At 41.7% G+C, this 15,237-nt stretch overlaps 1 protein-coding gene across 4 annotated transcripts in view; it reads left to right on the top strand.

Moving 5' to 3' along the window:
* The window catches only part of Kif1b (kinesin family member 1B), a 128,155-nt gene that overhangs the window by 22,433 nt on the left and 90,485 nt on the right, over positions 1–15,237 (top strand). For all 4 annotated transcript variants that reach the window (XM_052178171.1, XM_052178169.1, XM_052178168.1 and 1 more), the window contains exons 3-6: positions 7,072–7,148; positions 8,721–8,900; positions 9,924–9,989; positions 14,455–14,633. In XM_052178171.1, the coding sequence (XP_052034131.1) occupies positions 7,072–7,148; positions 8,721–8,900; positions 9,924–9,989; positions 14,455–14,633 (502 nt within the window). The remainder of the gene's footprint in view (positions 1–7,071; positions 7,149–8,720; positions 8,901–9,923; positions 9,990–14,454; positions 14,634–15,237) is intronic.

Here is a 15,237-nt window from a genome sequence, read left to right as displayed (position 1 = left end):
TAGATAGATAGATAAAACCTTTTTTGTTTTGTTTTGTTTTGGGTTTTTTTTGTTTCTTTTTTTTGGGTTTTTTTTGTTGTTGTTGTTGTTTTGTTTTTTGTATTTTTTGATTTTTTCGAGACAGGGTTTCTCTGTATAGCCCTGGCTGTCCTGGAACTCACTCTGTAGACCAGGCTGGCCTCGAACTCAGAAATCCGCCTGCCTCTGCTTCCCAGAGTGCTGGGATTACAGGCGTGTGCCACCACCACCTGGCTGTTTTGTTTTTCTAGACCATGCTGGTATAGAACCCATAGATATCTAGCTGCCTTTTTTTCCCCTTCCTTTTTCTGTTCTTAAGGGTGATATCTACAGCCATACAGCTGGGCTATAGTGGCACACACCTTTGATCCCAGCACCAGAGGCAGGCAGATGTGTATGAGTTTGAAGTCAACCTTGCCTACAGAGCTAGCTAGAGAACAGCCCAAACTACCCAAAAAACCCAGTCTCTACCAAGACAAAAAACAAAAAACAAAACAACAACAACAAAAAAAAACCCAAGACTAGAAATAGGGCTCTTTTATTTTCTCCATTTTTCAGTGAGAAAAACCTAGTTTGTACAATGGTTTTTCCTTTACCTAATGAAACCATTGAAGTGGCCATTTAATAGTCTGTTGGATGCCTTTCCTGTTGTTTTTTTTTAAGATTTATTTATTTATGTATATGAATCTTCTATTTGCATGTATGCCTGCATGACAGAAGAGGGCTCCAAATCTCATTATGGATGGTTGTGAGCCACCATGTGGTTGCTGGGAATTGAACTCAGGACCTCTGGAAGAGCAGTCAGTGCTCTTAACCACTGAGCCATCTCTCCAGCCCATCTTTCCTGTTTTTTGAATATTCTTCAAGACCATCATTTCATCCGGGTTTAGACCTGTAAGGTGGAGACAAGAGATCTGGATTTTCAGGTCAGGCTGAGCTACTTAATGAGTGTAAGGCTAGTCACAGTTGCATAATGAGAAGCTGTTAGAAAACAAAACTGTGATTCCAGAGCTAGTGGGGTAGCTCAGAGGCAGACCATATGCTTAGCCCGCACCTAGTCAAGCCCGCCCAGCCCCAGCGCCTCAAGTTTTCACTAGCTTGTGTTCTTTCGTACTTAGGATCAGTGTTTCATTTGTCACTGTTTATTTCAGACTCTTGAGTCTTAGGGTCTTCCTTTGTTAAATGGAGATTTTGAGCTTGATGTAGCTCACTGATACAGCCATTGCATACCGTGTGGGACAGAGGCTTCAGTTTCCAGAATCAGTAAACAGGGGGGTGTCTGGGGGCCGGGGCGGCTGTTGCTAATGTCAGGGCCATTTATAAGGATCAAATAAAATGATATATACTCTTGGAATGATTTTTGAAAAATATTTTTTATCGTTAATCTTAGTACCAAAGTCATTTTTAGTCAGAGTTTAGGTTTAATTTTTGTGTGTATGTCTGTGCGTTTGTGCACTTGAATGGAGGTCAGAGACACCTTGTGAGTCAGGTTTTTTTTTTTTTTACTTTGTGGATCCCAGGGGTTGAACTCATAAGGCTCAGCAGTAAGCATCCTTACTGGTCCTAGCCACTTTGCTAGCTAGGAATGTAAGTTTAAAGTCAGAAATAATTGTGCATAAGTTGGATGAGACTTTTTCTGTGTATGTTTGGAACTGCTTTCCATTCATCCAAATGTATTCTACCGTGTGTGTGTGTGTGTGTGTGTGTGTGTGTGTGTGTGTGTGTGTGTGTGTTGTGTCTCGGCTGGGGAAGCACATGTTTGCAGTGCCATGATGCCCATGTGAGAACAACCATGGAGTGTCAGATTTGTCTTCCTGTCGTTCATGGTCCTGGAGAGCCAGCCCAGGTAGTCAGGCTTACACAGGTGGTGCTCATATCTGCTGAGCTTTCTTGCTAGGCCAAGAAACTGCACTGAACATTTTAAATTGCATTTATGTATGTATGTATGTATGAATGTATGTATGTATTTTATGAGAAGGGGTCAGTCAGTATTTGTGCCACAGTGCGCATGTGGAGATCAGCTTGGGACTTGGTTCTCTCCTTCCTCCATGTGGGTTCTGGGAATCAAAAATGGTTGGTTCATCAGACTTGGTGGCGAGTGCCTGTTCCTCTTACTGGCTCAAGAACTGATTTTATTATATATAAGCTTTTAAACTACTTACATTGCTTTCATACCAAAACAGCTATGAAAAAGACAGACGGGAGGGGGTGGGGGCTTAGGAGAGGTGGCTCAGCAGTTAAGACCACTTGTTGCATGCCAGGCAGTGGTGGCACACGCCTTTAATCCCAGTACTTGTGAGGCAGAGGCAGGTGGATTTCTGAGTTTGAGGCCAGTCTGGTCTACAGAATGAGTTCCAGGACAGCCAGGACTACACAGAGAAACCCTGTTTCCAAAACAAAAACAAAAAAACAATAAAACAAAACAAAAAGCCACTTGTTGTTCTTGCAGAGGACCAGGTTCACGTCCTGTCATTCACTGGGGTGGGTGACTCACAACCATCCAATACTCTGGTTCTAGGGGATCCCATACCTTGGTCTGACCTCCCTGCGAAATCTCTTTTTGTCTTGGCTCATCTGGAAAACCTGTGTAAAGTAGGCTGGTCTGAAACTTGCCTTCCTGCCTCAGCCTTCTGAGTGCTGGGATTAAAAGAGTGTGCCCTGTGGCCTCCCAACAATAGGATCTGCTAGGAATCTTGGTCTTTGTTTTCTGCTGTCCATTTTAGAGTTAATTTTTAAAAATCCATGCCAGTAGCAAGGTGCTGTGATTGCTTTTGCTAACCCAGTGAGCTTTGAAATGGAGGGTGAGCTAGCAAGCCGGGAGCTGGCCTGCTGCTTCTATTAGTTAGGGAGGGTGGGCATTCAGTGTCTGCAGTTTGTTCTGTCAAGGACTGTGCTATAGTAGTCTAAGAGCTGTCCACAGCTGTGTTGTTTAGTAATGTGGGCAGTGTGGGTATAAGCAGGAAATTGGGTTTTTGTTATTCAGCAAGCAGAAACTTTTAGAGTTTCTAGTTTATTTCAGAGATAAAAGTAACTGAAGCAGTATGATGCCTGTTGTCGGAAAGCAGCAAGGAGGGGGGCCTCTCTATGAGGGAGGGAGGAGAGGGGAGGGAGGAGAGGAGAGAGAGGAGGTTTCTCAGAAGCCCTTTGTTTTGGCAGAGCAGAGAATGCTGTGAGGAAGTGAGTCTGGAGTTGGTTCTCCTGCTTTCTGCTTTGTCGAGGCATTTCTCTTGATTCTGCTGTTGTCCTGGTTGCCAGGCTTTCTGTGGTTTGTTTATGTGTGTGCACACGTGTCTGTGTTGGCGGTGCCTTTTGAGGCCACAGGGTGTCAGATCCCTCGAGCAAGAGTAACAAGTGTTAGTGAGCTGCCTGAGGTGGGTGCTGGGCTCTGAACCCTAGGCCTTATAATTGTGAAGCAAGTGCTCCTTCCTGCTGGACCACTGTCGTGGATCCCACGTTGCGCCCCACTTTTTATGTTGACCCTGGTGAGTGGTCTTTATGTGGCAGTACTTTCACCCCAGCCATCTCCTGGGCCCGAACTTTACCTCCTAAAATTGTTCACTATTTGCTTAGGAAGCTCAGCAATTTGTTTTGGTGGGGAGTGAGGATCTCACTGTGTCCTTGAGTCTGCCTCCACCTTTCCTTCTTCCTGCCTTGATCTCCTGAGCCTCCATATCGACCTTTTAGATTTTTAAAAAATAGTATAAAGCAAGTGTGTTTTAAATTTTGTTCTGTTTTATTTGTTTGCCTGCATGTATGTCTCCTGGTGCCTGTGGCAGCCAGAAGAGAGGTCAGACTCCCGGAACTAGAATTGCAGGAGCCGGTGAGCTGCCGTGTGGGTGCTAGCCATGAGCAAGAGTTCTCTGGAAAAGCAGTCTTGACCACTGACCTGTCTCTAGTCTCATGTTTTGTTGTTTTTAAAGAATGATCAAATGCTAACACTGAAGAGTTGTAGCTTCCCTCCCATTCCCCCCACCCCACCCCTGCCCCATTCCCTTTGATAGAGTTTTTTTGTATAGCCCTGGCTGTCTTGGAACGCACTAGGTAGACAAAACTCACTTTGAACTCCTTTGGAATGCTGGGATTGAGATGTTGCCACCATTCCTAGTATTTATTTATTTATTTATAAGCATATAAGCTCTTTGGGATTGTGTATATATGGTAAACATGTAAAATATACTTATGCCAGTTTGGGTTTTTTTTGTTGTTGTTGTTTTGGTTTTTTTGGATTTGTTTTTATTCAAGATAGAGTTTTTCTAGCTATACAGCCCTGGCTGTCCTGGAACTTACTCTGTGTGTGGACCAGGCTGGCCTCGAACTCAGAAATCAGCCTGTCTCTGCCTCCCAGAGTGCTGGGATCACAGGTGTGTGCCACCACCACCCGGATTTTTTTTTTTTAAATCACATTAGGGATGTAGCTTGTTATTTCAAATGGTTAAAGCACTTTATGATTATAAGTATTTTGTTCAAATATACTTTGTTTTCTGCTCCTTTTACTGTATTGGCAGAAGACTCCAAAAGGTGGCTTTAGGTTTGATTTCATGGTTTTGAAATATAAATGGTGGATATAATATTTTATTTTGTGCCCTTTTTTTCTTAATTTTTGATGTAGGTTGCTTTCAACAGATGAAGGCTACTCTGGTATCACTGGGCTTTTTGCTTTGTGTTTTTGAGGCAGAGGTAGATGTACTCAAACCATGATCCTCCTGCCTCAGCCTCCTGAGTGGTAGGTATGATTACAGGCATGAGCCACCATGCCTAGTCCATCACTAGGATTTTTAACAAACCCAAACATCTTTTTTGAGAAGATCCTAAACATGCTTTTGAGAAAAGTTAATATAAAGTTACAGAGCTCCCACACTGATATGTTAATTATAGTTGCAGGCAGAGTCTTGGTAGTTTGTCGACAACAGTATAATTACTACATTAGTGACTTTGAGATATTAGATAAACAAATTTATTCTGCAGAATAAAAAGGGCTTTAAATACAAATCTTCTTTTAACTGCCTTGTGTTCTAGGGTTCATTAATGAAAACATTTTATGTATTTATGCTGTGGTAACACAGTTGGGAAGCAGGAAAGGGGAAAAGGGGAGGGAGTAAAGTAGAGTATTTAACAGACTTTGGAAGGTTAAGGGTTTTTTACAGTACGTAGATTACTGTGTGAGTGAGTGTAAACACGTGCATGCATACACCATGGTGTTTCTGTGGAGGTCAGGGAATAACTTGTGGAGTCAGTTCTCTCCTGTCTTGGGGGACCCAGGGACCAAACCAAGGTTTTTGTTTGTTTGTTTGTTTGTTTGTTTAGTGACTGCAAGAAAGAGATCAGGATTGCTCTGATATAGATTGTCTTTTTCCCCCCTCAGGGAAATGACAAGTCAAGGTAGAGAACTTGTACTTTTTCATGTTCAGACAGAACTGGTAACTGAACAAAATATGGCTTAAGTGTGTGATAACCACCAATTTCTAGATGTCGGTGGCATGTATTAACCATCTGTGAAGTGGTAACGACTGACAGGAGGGCCGAGCTCCACCTCATCATTCTTGCTGGGTTTTTTAGCTTGGACTCTAAGTTTTGTTTTCTTGGTAGTTTGTTATCTTATTGTTAAAACAGGGAAACTTTAAGTGAATAAAGAGTTTTAAGCAATGCCTATGGTTTAATTTAGGGGGTAGTGATATGCATATAGCCATATACATATACAAATATATAAAATGCCTTCCTCTGTTTCACCTTGGTAATCTTTGAATGTGCAAAGCTAATTGTGACAGCTCTGCAGAGTCAAATTCTAGATTTGCTACTAGCTATCTATGTGGCCTGAAAAATACTGAATTTTCTGTGATGTTTTTTCAAAAAAAAGATGGGATGAGAAAACATTTGCCTCATTGAGTGCTTAGGAGGATAAAAAGGTTACTAAAACAAAATACTATGGGTTGGAGTAATTATACCTTCAAATGCTGGCTGGTATGCTGTACTCTTTTGTTAGACTTTGATTAGATTACTATTTATTTGTAGGGAGATGTTCTTTCTAGAACCATGTTCTCTGGTCACGTGATTATGTGTATTGCGAGCCATATTAATACTCTGTCAACATTTGAGGTTGGAACATAAGTATGCGGCTGTACCCAGAGGAATCCAGCAAGAGTGAGAGCTGAGGCCATAGCGACTGTTGCTGTTTACATCGCTACACCGCTACAGCAGCTGCCTAAGACACATTTACTTCTCAGTCCTGGCTTCACTGATAGTTTGGGATGTAGCCTTGCCTCAGCAAAATGAGTTGGTTGAGTTGTCCAGTCTTAGAGTAGATTTTATGATCACTTTTGGGAGTGTCTGTCTCTTGTGGGATGTGAGACGATAAAGCTTTGTATGTGTGAGAAAGGAAGGGCCAAGCTTCAGCATTCAGTCGGTGGCTTCCGTGTGGTATGTTAGCATTAGTTACATGAGAAGTCATTTTCAATGATTTATGATCTATTCGTGCTCTGTGTTCTGTATAAACATCCATGCACACATAAATAGGTTACATGTTTTCTACTGTGGATTTTTGAAACCCAAACTTTGCCGCGCTCTTTTTTTTTTTTCATTACCAAATGCTTTTTTGAAGTAGATAACAAACACTTCACAATGACTTTGTATCACATTGGGTTGGATTAATGTAATAATACCTATCTAATTTTCATTTCTAACATGTAGAAATATTTCATACCTTATGACTATACGTATGCTTTGAGGTAGAAACTGCTAAGTTTTGGCTGCTAACTTAGCAAGGGAAGACAAACATTCAGTTCTGGAAGATTTGTTGAGAAGCTGTTACATACTAGGCTCTGTTCTGAATAGTGGTAACACCCAAATGAGTGTTGTGGTGTGTGTGCACGTGTGTGCGTGCGCGTGTATATGTGTGTGTGTGTTCTCCAGTATAAATTGCTCTCTGAAATAATGAAACCTTTGTGTTTTTTGTTTTTGTTTTTGATTGTGCCGTTAAGATTCAATAGTATAAATGTACTGATTGGGATGTAAACATAGGAGCTTGAAAAACTTAACACAAATATCTTTATTCTGTAGGTATTATTAACCCAAAGAACCCAAAGGAAGCACCAAAGTCCTTCAGCTTTGACTACTCCTACTGGTCTCACACCTCGGTGAGTCTACTGCTGCCCTTTTCCTTCTTTGACTTCTTTTATCCTTAATTATTCCAAGGTGCAATTCTAACTTTGTGATTTTGCTCAAGCATGAGTTCTCTATGTGTGTTTGAGGGGAGCTGTTGGGTTTTGGTTTGGTTTTGTGTTTAAAGACAGACTCTCCTTGCCCACATTGGCGTTGATATGCTCACTGGATAGCCTAGGCTAACCTCAGCCATGGATGGTGTTCCTGACTTCCTCAACCTAGTTACAGTCCAGAGGTCATTTAAAACATAATGCAGCTGGGCGGTGGTGGCGCATGCCTGTAATCCCAGCACTTGGGAGGCAGAGGCAGGCGGATTTCTGAGTTCGAGGCCAGCCTGGTCTACAGAGTGAGTTCCAGGACAGCCAGGGCTATACAGAGAAACCCTGTCTGGGGGTGGGGGGGGAGGAGGAACATAATGCATTTGTTCACACATGGGTTTGGTGTGGGTGCACGTGTGCACATGTGGGAGCTGGAGGTTGGGGTCTGTGTCCCTCTCTGTCACTTGCCACCGTACTGAGTCAGGGTTTCTCTGAACCTGTAACCCACCTACTGGCTAGACTGTCTGGTCAGTGACCTCTGGATCCCCCTGATGACTTCTGAGTTACTTTAGGGTTAGAGACACATGTGACTGCAGGTAGCGTTCACATGGGTACTGGGTTCTAAGTTAGGCTTTTGTGTTTTCACAGAAGTGCTCACCCACTGAGCCGTATCCCCAACCTCTTAATCTATCTTAATTTTAATTTTTAAAGCCAGTTATTTTGAAGCCCTGGTGTGATGGCCCACACCTTCAGACCTAGCAGTCAGGAGGCAGAGGCAGGTGGATTTCTTTCAGTGAGTTCCAGGCCAGCCGGGGCTATACAATGAGACTCTGTCTCAAAAAACAAAAAACAAAACCTTCGGAGAAAAACCGAGACAGGGTCTCACTGGGCCTTGAAGTCAGTGTGTAGAGCTGAGGCTGACCTTGAGTTCCTCGCCTTCCTGCCTCCTCCTTCACAGTGATGAAATTGCAGTACTATGTGTCTGCACCAGCATTGGGTTTAGTTTTTGATACAGAGAATACTACCTAAAGAATAAAGCATCTGCTTTAATCAAGTATTTCATTCTTCCCTGACACCTTTAGTGAATGAAGAACCAAATCTTTCTGACTTTTAAAGGCTGCTTCTAAACTTGAGTTTGCTTCCATTTCTGTGCTTCTGTTTCTTAGGCATTTTAAGTTTTTCCTATTCTGTGAGGAGGAATTGAAAATGCTCTTCACCAAAGTGTGGTATTTATTAAAACCAGCCACACTGTTTAGAGTGAGCTTGTATGTGAGCCTGACCTCTGGTCTGTTCCCGTTTTCTACTGAAGAAAGTCATGGAGCTCTAGCCTCTACAGTGTCTTCTATGTCTGCATAAAATAGAAACAAAAGATACGTAGAAGGTTCTTAACAATGTGTAGCATAGCTTAAAAGACTAGTCTGATTCCAAACATTTTTTAAAATATGAAAGCAGTCAAATGTAGGACAGAATATTAGTAACATGCCATAACTTTTTTGCTGATCTTTACAGCCTGAAGATCCCTGTTTTGCATCGCAGAATCGTGTGTACAATGACATTGGAAAGGAAATGCTCTTACATGCCTTTGAAGGCTATAATGTTTGTATCTTTGCCTATGGGCAGACTGGTGCCGGGAAATCGTACACGATGATGGGGAAACAAGAAGAGAGCCAAGCTGGAATCATCCCACAGGTAAAGAACCGAGTGTTAGCATCTGCGCCCTTCAGTGCTTTCTGTCTCACATTGCTTTTTATTCGGCAAAAATATATTCAGAGCCTCTGATATGCAAGGCACTAAGCTAGATGACCTGTCTACTTCCCTTAGAGGTGCTCACTACCAAGAGGGAAGATTAACAGGTACACACATAGACTTTATGATGGGAAAGTTAATGTTTTCTAAAACATTGTTGTTTCTGCACTGCCATATTATCCTATCTTTTAGTGTTCTCAGCTTTTTCTTAAAGCTTTTTTCTGAATGTTGGAATACTTAGGAAATGTTGGTCTAAAGAACGTGCTTTTATTTCCTGTTGTTGTTCTTGTGTGTGTGTCTGTGTCTGTGTGTGCGCTGTCACATCCAGTTTAACGGGTTGTGGGTATCCCTTAAACAGGGCTTTGAACATGCTAGGCAAGTACTTTACCAGCTGAGCCCCACACCTTATACACTCCTTAGACTGGTAGTTTTGATTGTGATAAATAATGTAGGAGTTAAGTCTTTGTTTTTTGCTTGCTTTTTTGGTCCTTCGAAACAGTTTCACTATTTAGCTCTGGCTGTCCTAGAACTCAGTATGTAAAGCAGTCTTGTCTAGAACTCACAGAGAACCCCTGCTTCTGCCTCCAAAGTACTGGGATTGAAGATGTGCAGCACCACATGCTGGCCTTACGGTCAAGTCTTTAACCATAAGTTGGTGCTCATTCTGTGTCACTGTTGTTGCTGTGGTGATGTATTACTAGTTACGTGAGAACAGTATGAAAAATCAGATTTGGATAAATGGGGGTTTCTTCCTAAGGAAATGATCAGTTTTCTATTATTGAAGGAGAATAACAATTAGGAGCTTATCAGACCATTTTTTATTTAAAATATTCTTTGAAGTGTATGATATGTCCATTTAGAGAGAGAAAAAAGAAAGAATATCTTATTAATTAATCCATTTAACACTGGATAATGTAGCAGGTCTGATTTGGACTGTTCATAGTTCTTTTCATTCTGCTTTCCTAGTTGTGTGAAGAACTTTTTGAGAAGATCAATGACAACTGTAATGAAGAAATGTCTTACTCTGTAGAGGTGAGTATAGCTGTTATTGAAACTAGAGACTTTTGTATTCCTGTTCCTCCATTCCCACTCACCCCCTCTCTTACAGGGTCTCTTAGCCCAGTCCTGGTCTTAGTGTATCAGTGTAGGTGGAACTCACTGTGTAGAACCAGCCGGCCTCAAACTCACAAAGATCTGCCTGCCTCTGCCTACTGAGTGCTAGGATTAGAATATGTGTTACCATGTCCAGCCTTCCTCTCTTATTTCTTTAAAATTTCATTTATTTTCTTTCTTATCTATCTATCTATCTATCTATCTATCTATCTATCTATCTATCTATCTATCTATCCATCCATCCGATCTATCATGTGTATTTATGTATGTGCATGCATATGCAATAAAGTGCCATGATATAGGAATGGAAGTTGGTTGCCAGAGTTGATTCTCTCCTTCCACTGTGTGGATCCAAGGATTGAACTCGTGTTGTGAAGCTTGGAGGAAAGGCCTTTACCACTGGCCATCTCACTGGGCCCCTGTTGCTTTTTTTTTTAAAGATAAGGTTTCTCGATATAGTCCTAGGTATCCTGGAACATTGGAACATTGACTAGGCTGGTCTGGAATTCAGAGAGATCTGCCTACCTCTGCCTCCCCAGTGCTAGAATTACAAGTGGGAACTCCCTGCCTCAGCTACACTGTCATACTCATTGTGTTAAATGGCTCAGTTGTGACTTTGTTTCTGTTCACATAAACTATTCCCTTAATTTCATGGGTTTACACTGTTTCTAAGTTTTGATGTTATTGAATAATGTTGCAATTAAGAAATTGTTCAGAGTTCTGTATAATTTGGGTATTACTATGTATCAGGTGATATGATTGACAAATGACCTTTTAGAAAGAAAGCAGTCATAGCAGCTTTCATTCTTCTAGGAGAAATTGGCAACCACTGTGTTTTTTAAAATACTTAGTGTTTTTACTTTTAAATCTTTGCCATATGGGGCTGGAGAGATGCTCAGGAGGTAAGAATGAAAACCGCACTTGCAGAAGCTCTGAATTCTATTCCTAGGACCCATATAGCTCTTCCTGCAAGGTGTGTAGCCCTGGCTGTCCTGGAACTTGCTTTCTACAAAGACCAGGCTGTCCCTGAACTAACAGAGACCTGCCTGCCTCTGCCTCTTGAGTGCTAGGACTAAAGGCTCATGCTGCCACTGCCAGGCTTACACTTGATCTTTTAAAATGCTGTGTAGAAGCACACTGTAGAATGACAGAAAAAGGCTCTGAAAGTGTATCCTTAAAATTTTTAAATTAAGAAAAGCAAGGGTCGATTTCTGTATGCCCAAAGAGCTGTGATGCAGAAGAGTCTTCTTTTTAGGAAGCATCATTCTGTGGCACGCTGTGAATTACCATACTTCAGATCCATGTGCTTAAAGACTGATGTTACAGCTTTATGGAGGACAGATCTATCCTTCAAAGCCAGACTTGGACTGGGACACAGCCAGCATCAGAGTGCTTGCTCTGCTTGTCGATGGCCCTGACTCTGTCTCCAGCACTGAAGCAGACAAAGGATGGAGAACCACAGTTAGACTTTAAAAATTCCGAGTCTGGTTTATTTTTTTTAATCTGATCTCTAGTTACACCTATCTCCTACAATTAATTTAACTTTATTCATTCTTGTGACTGAATAAAACTCCATTGTAGGTGCTAAAGAGATGTCTCAGTAGTTAATATACTTGGTTATGTGTAAGCGTAAGGACCACAGTTCAGATCCCCAGAACCTCTATAAATGCTTAGTAGGTAGTAGGTAGTAGTCCTCCTGTAAGTCAGAGGCAGAGACAGGATCTCAAGGAAGCTAGGGAATAAGACAAACCGTATCAGAGAGCTCTGTCTCATATCGTGAGATCCTGCCTCTGGATAAGGGGGAAGAATGATAGAAGATGGGTTGATTCTCAACATGGAACCACAGTACACACCCATCTTCACACCACATATACACATAAAAACGTAAAAAGAAAAACACTGTTACTGGGGCTGGAGAGATGGCTCAGCAATTAATAGTGCTTGCTGCTTTTCCACAGGACCCAAGTGTGTTTCCTAGCACCAGGTCAAGTGGCTCACAGCAGTCTGTAACTCTAGCTCTAGAGGCCTGATGCCATCTGCTGGCCTCTTCCAGCAATTGCACTCTGGGAGATATATACAAGCAGATATACCAATATACATATACCAGATATACATAAGTAAAAATCTGACAATCCCATTTAAAACAAAAACCTCCATTATATGTATGTATGTTTTATACTTTTATTTTTTATTAGCATATAATAACATATATAATGTGTCATATTTTCTTTTCTTTCTTTTTTTTTTTTGGGATTTGGTCTTTTTCGAGACATGGTTTCTCTGAATGGCCCTGGCTGTCCTGGAACTCACTCTGTAGGTCAGGCTGGCCTCAAACTCAGTAATCCGCCTGCCTCTGCCTGCCAAGTGCTGGGATTAAAGGCGTGCGCCACTACCACCCGGCCATAGTCTCTCTTATTACCCTTTGTTTTCTTCCTTCCATTTTCACAGAACCTCTATTTTTGAACTAGTCCTTCCTTCATATCTTCTTGGGGAAGGATGTGACCTAGTGAATCCAGGAGATACAGTAACTCCTGTATTATTTACAGAAGCCCAGTCAATTTACCACCAACTTCATTGCTGAAGAAAATGTCTTTTTTTCCTTAGCAACCCTTAAGCACATCCTCAGGGAGGAAGGGAGCCTCCTGGGCCCTACCTTCTAGCAACTCAACTGCCTGTGAATTCTCAGAGAGGGATGGAGATTTGTGAACTCCGTCCCTCCCATTTCAGATGTTAACAGTACAGTCTTGTGCAGGACATCGTAGACCTTGTGAGTTCATGAGTACAGGGGCCATGCCATGCCTAGAAGCCAGAATTTTACAACATGGTACTCCTTTCTCCAGTTCTTACGTCATTCTGACCTCTTCCACTGTGTTCCCTGAACCTTGGATGGCGTGATGCACATGTTCACTTGGGGCTGAGCATTCAACAGTTGCTTATATTTGCACAAAGTTCAGACTCGAGGAAAGTTCATTTGACTGATCTTATGTAAGCAACATGTTGCTTTACCACTTTCTATGAGGAATAACTACTCACTTTTGTACACCAACATATTATTTTTTGTGGGAATCCTGATGATTTGATGAGCAAGGGATTAGAGGAAAGGGAATTGACTGGACAAGTTCTGCTTCAGATTAGGAAGTTACAGCATGATTCCTTCACCACCACCATAGGAATGTCCTGTTGATGGGACACATGCATAGAGGCTTCCGTAAGCCACTGTCCTTCTGGTGGATACATTATCCATAGTTAATAGCACTGTGGTCAGTCTTAAAGGATTAATTACTGGGCAGGGGAGACAGCTCAGATCAAAGTGTTTGCTGTAAAGCAGCCAGGATGGTGATGTGAACGTGAAATCAAAGCTCCGAGCAGGCAGGCATACCCAGTTCCCTCTGCTCTGTTACCAGATGCTCCATGCCAGTGAGAGACCCTTTTTTTCTTTTTTAAAAAAAAAAAGGTGTGTGGTACCTGAGGAAGGACACCCAAGATGAGATTAACCTTTAGCATCTACACATGTCCATGTGTGTGCCCACCTGAACACATGCAGAACAAAACAATTAGTCGTTGTTTTCTTCAATTTAATTTTAATTAAGTTGGTTTTAATTGTGATAAAAATATTAATTTCTGGGGATGGCTCAGCAGTTAAGAGCACTGGCTGCTCTTCCAGAGGACCCAGGTTCAACTAGAAGCACCCAAATGGCAGCTCACAACTGTCTGAACCTCTGGTTCCAGGGGATCTGACACCCTCACAGACATACATGCAGGCAAAACACCAATGTATATAGAATAAGTAAATAAGAAAAAGGGATAGAAATATTAATTTCCAGACTCTTGGAATAACCTCACTTTAAGCCTCAATACTGATGGTGATATGGATTTTTAAAATTCCAGTAAAACTATGTGAGATGGTACATTCCTGTAATTTCAGTGTTTAGGAGGCCAAGGCAGGAGGATTGAAAGTTTGAGGCCTGGTTTAGCTATAAAGACCCTGCTTCAAAAGAGAAGGTACACTAAAAAACCTCTACTAAAATATATTTTTTCTGCCTAAGAAAAATAGCCATTATGTGTACCCGTTTGCCTCTTCCTTCTTGAGAAAGACTGTTTCTGACCCATGCAACATGATATCTGCACGCATTGTCAGTAGAATAAATGACTCAGAACTATAGGGTTCTGACCTAGAATTGTACAGCTTTTGAGAATTTGCTTTTGAATGAGACAGAATCTCCTCTTTTTAGTCTAGGCTGAGTTTGAATGCATGCTTTTTTCTGTCTCTGCCTCCTGAATACTGAGTTTGCAAGGTCTACATCACTGTTTAGCTTTGAAAAAGTATTTAATGTGTATGTATCTTTTCTAGATCCTTTGATTTACTTTAATAAAATGTTCCTAGGTGAGCTACATGGAAATTTACTGTGAGAGAGTACGAGATTTACTGAATCCCAAAAACAAGGGTAATTTGCGTGTGCGCGAACACCCGCTTCTTGGGCCCTATGTGGAGGATCTGTCCAAGCTGGCAGTCACTTCCTACACTGACATTGCTGACCTCATGGACGCTGGGAACAAAGCCAGGTACAGCAGGACATAGACTGATGGCCGGTCTCAGACCAACAAATACATAGACCAGTGTTAATCCTTTGGAGTATTTTGAAGTTCTTTCATTTTCAGTGTGAAAATTGAAGCAAAATTTGTGGCCATGAATGTTGTCTTAGTTGTAGAGCCTTTGAGTTTGCTATGCTGGAGAGGTACAGGCTGCAGTATATTAAGTAGCTGTCTTTTCATTAAAATGCTGCCTTGTTGGAACAGGTCAGAACTTTGGTTAACTCTTAGGTATTGATTAAGTTATGGTAAAATGTTAGCTCTAATGTCTAGATGAGGTAACTGATTCTGTAATAAACGAGCCAATCGAGAATAAGAATTAAATGCTCCGGTGATTACTAAAGGGAGAGCCAGCATATGCAAAGTGATTCTGATGCTCGCTCGGAGCCTTTAGAGCTGTGGGGTAACTTGGTGTGCTCACAGAGAAGACAGCATTTCGAGCAGCTGTGTGAGTGACAGTCTTCTGGTCTCAGTGAGGTAAAGGCTGTTGTGTGTGATTGTTACGCATGGTTGTATAGAGCCTGCTGTTCATTGTAACTCTCATGGAAGAATTCTCTTGTCAAATTGTCACCTTTGG

The sequence above is a fragment of the Apodemus sylvaticus genome, chromosome 3 (assembly GCF_947179515.1).
Source record: "Apodemus sylvaticus chromosome 3, mApoSyl1.1, whole genome shotgun sequence".
NCBI lineage: Eukaryota > Metazoa > Chordata > Mammalia > Rodentia > Muridae > Apodemus > Apodemus sylvaticus.
This window is presented reverse-complemented; position numbering and strand designations above follow the sequence as displayed.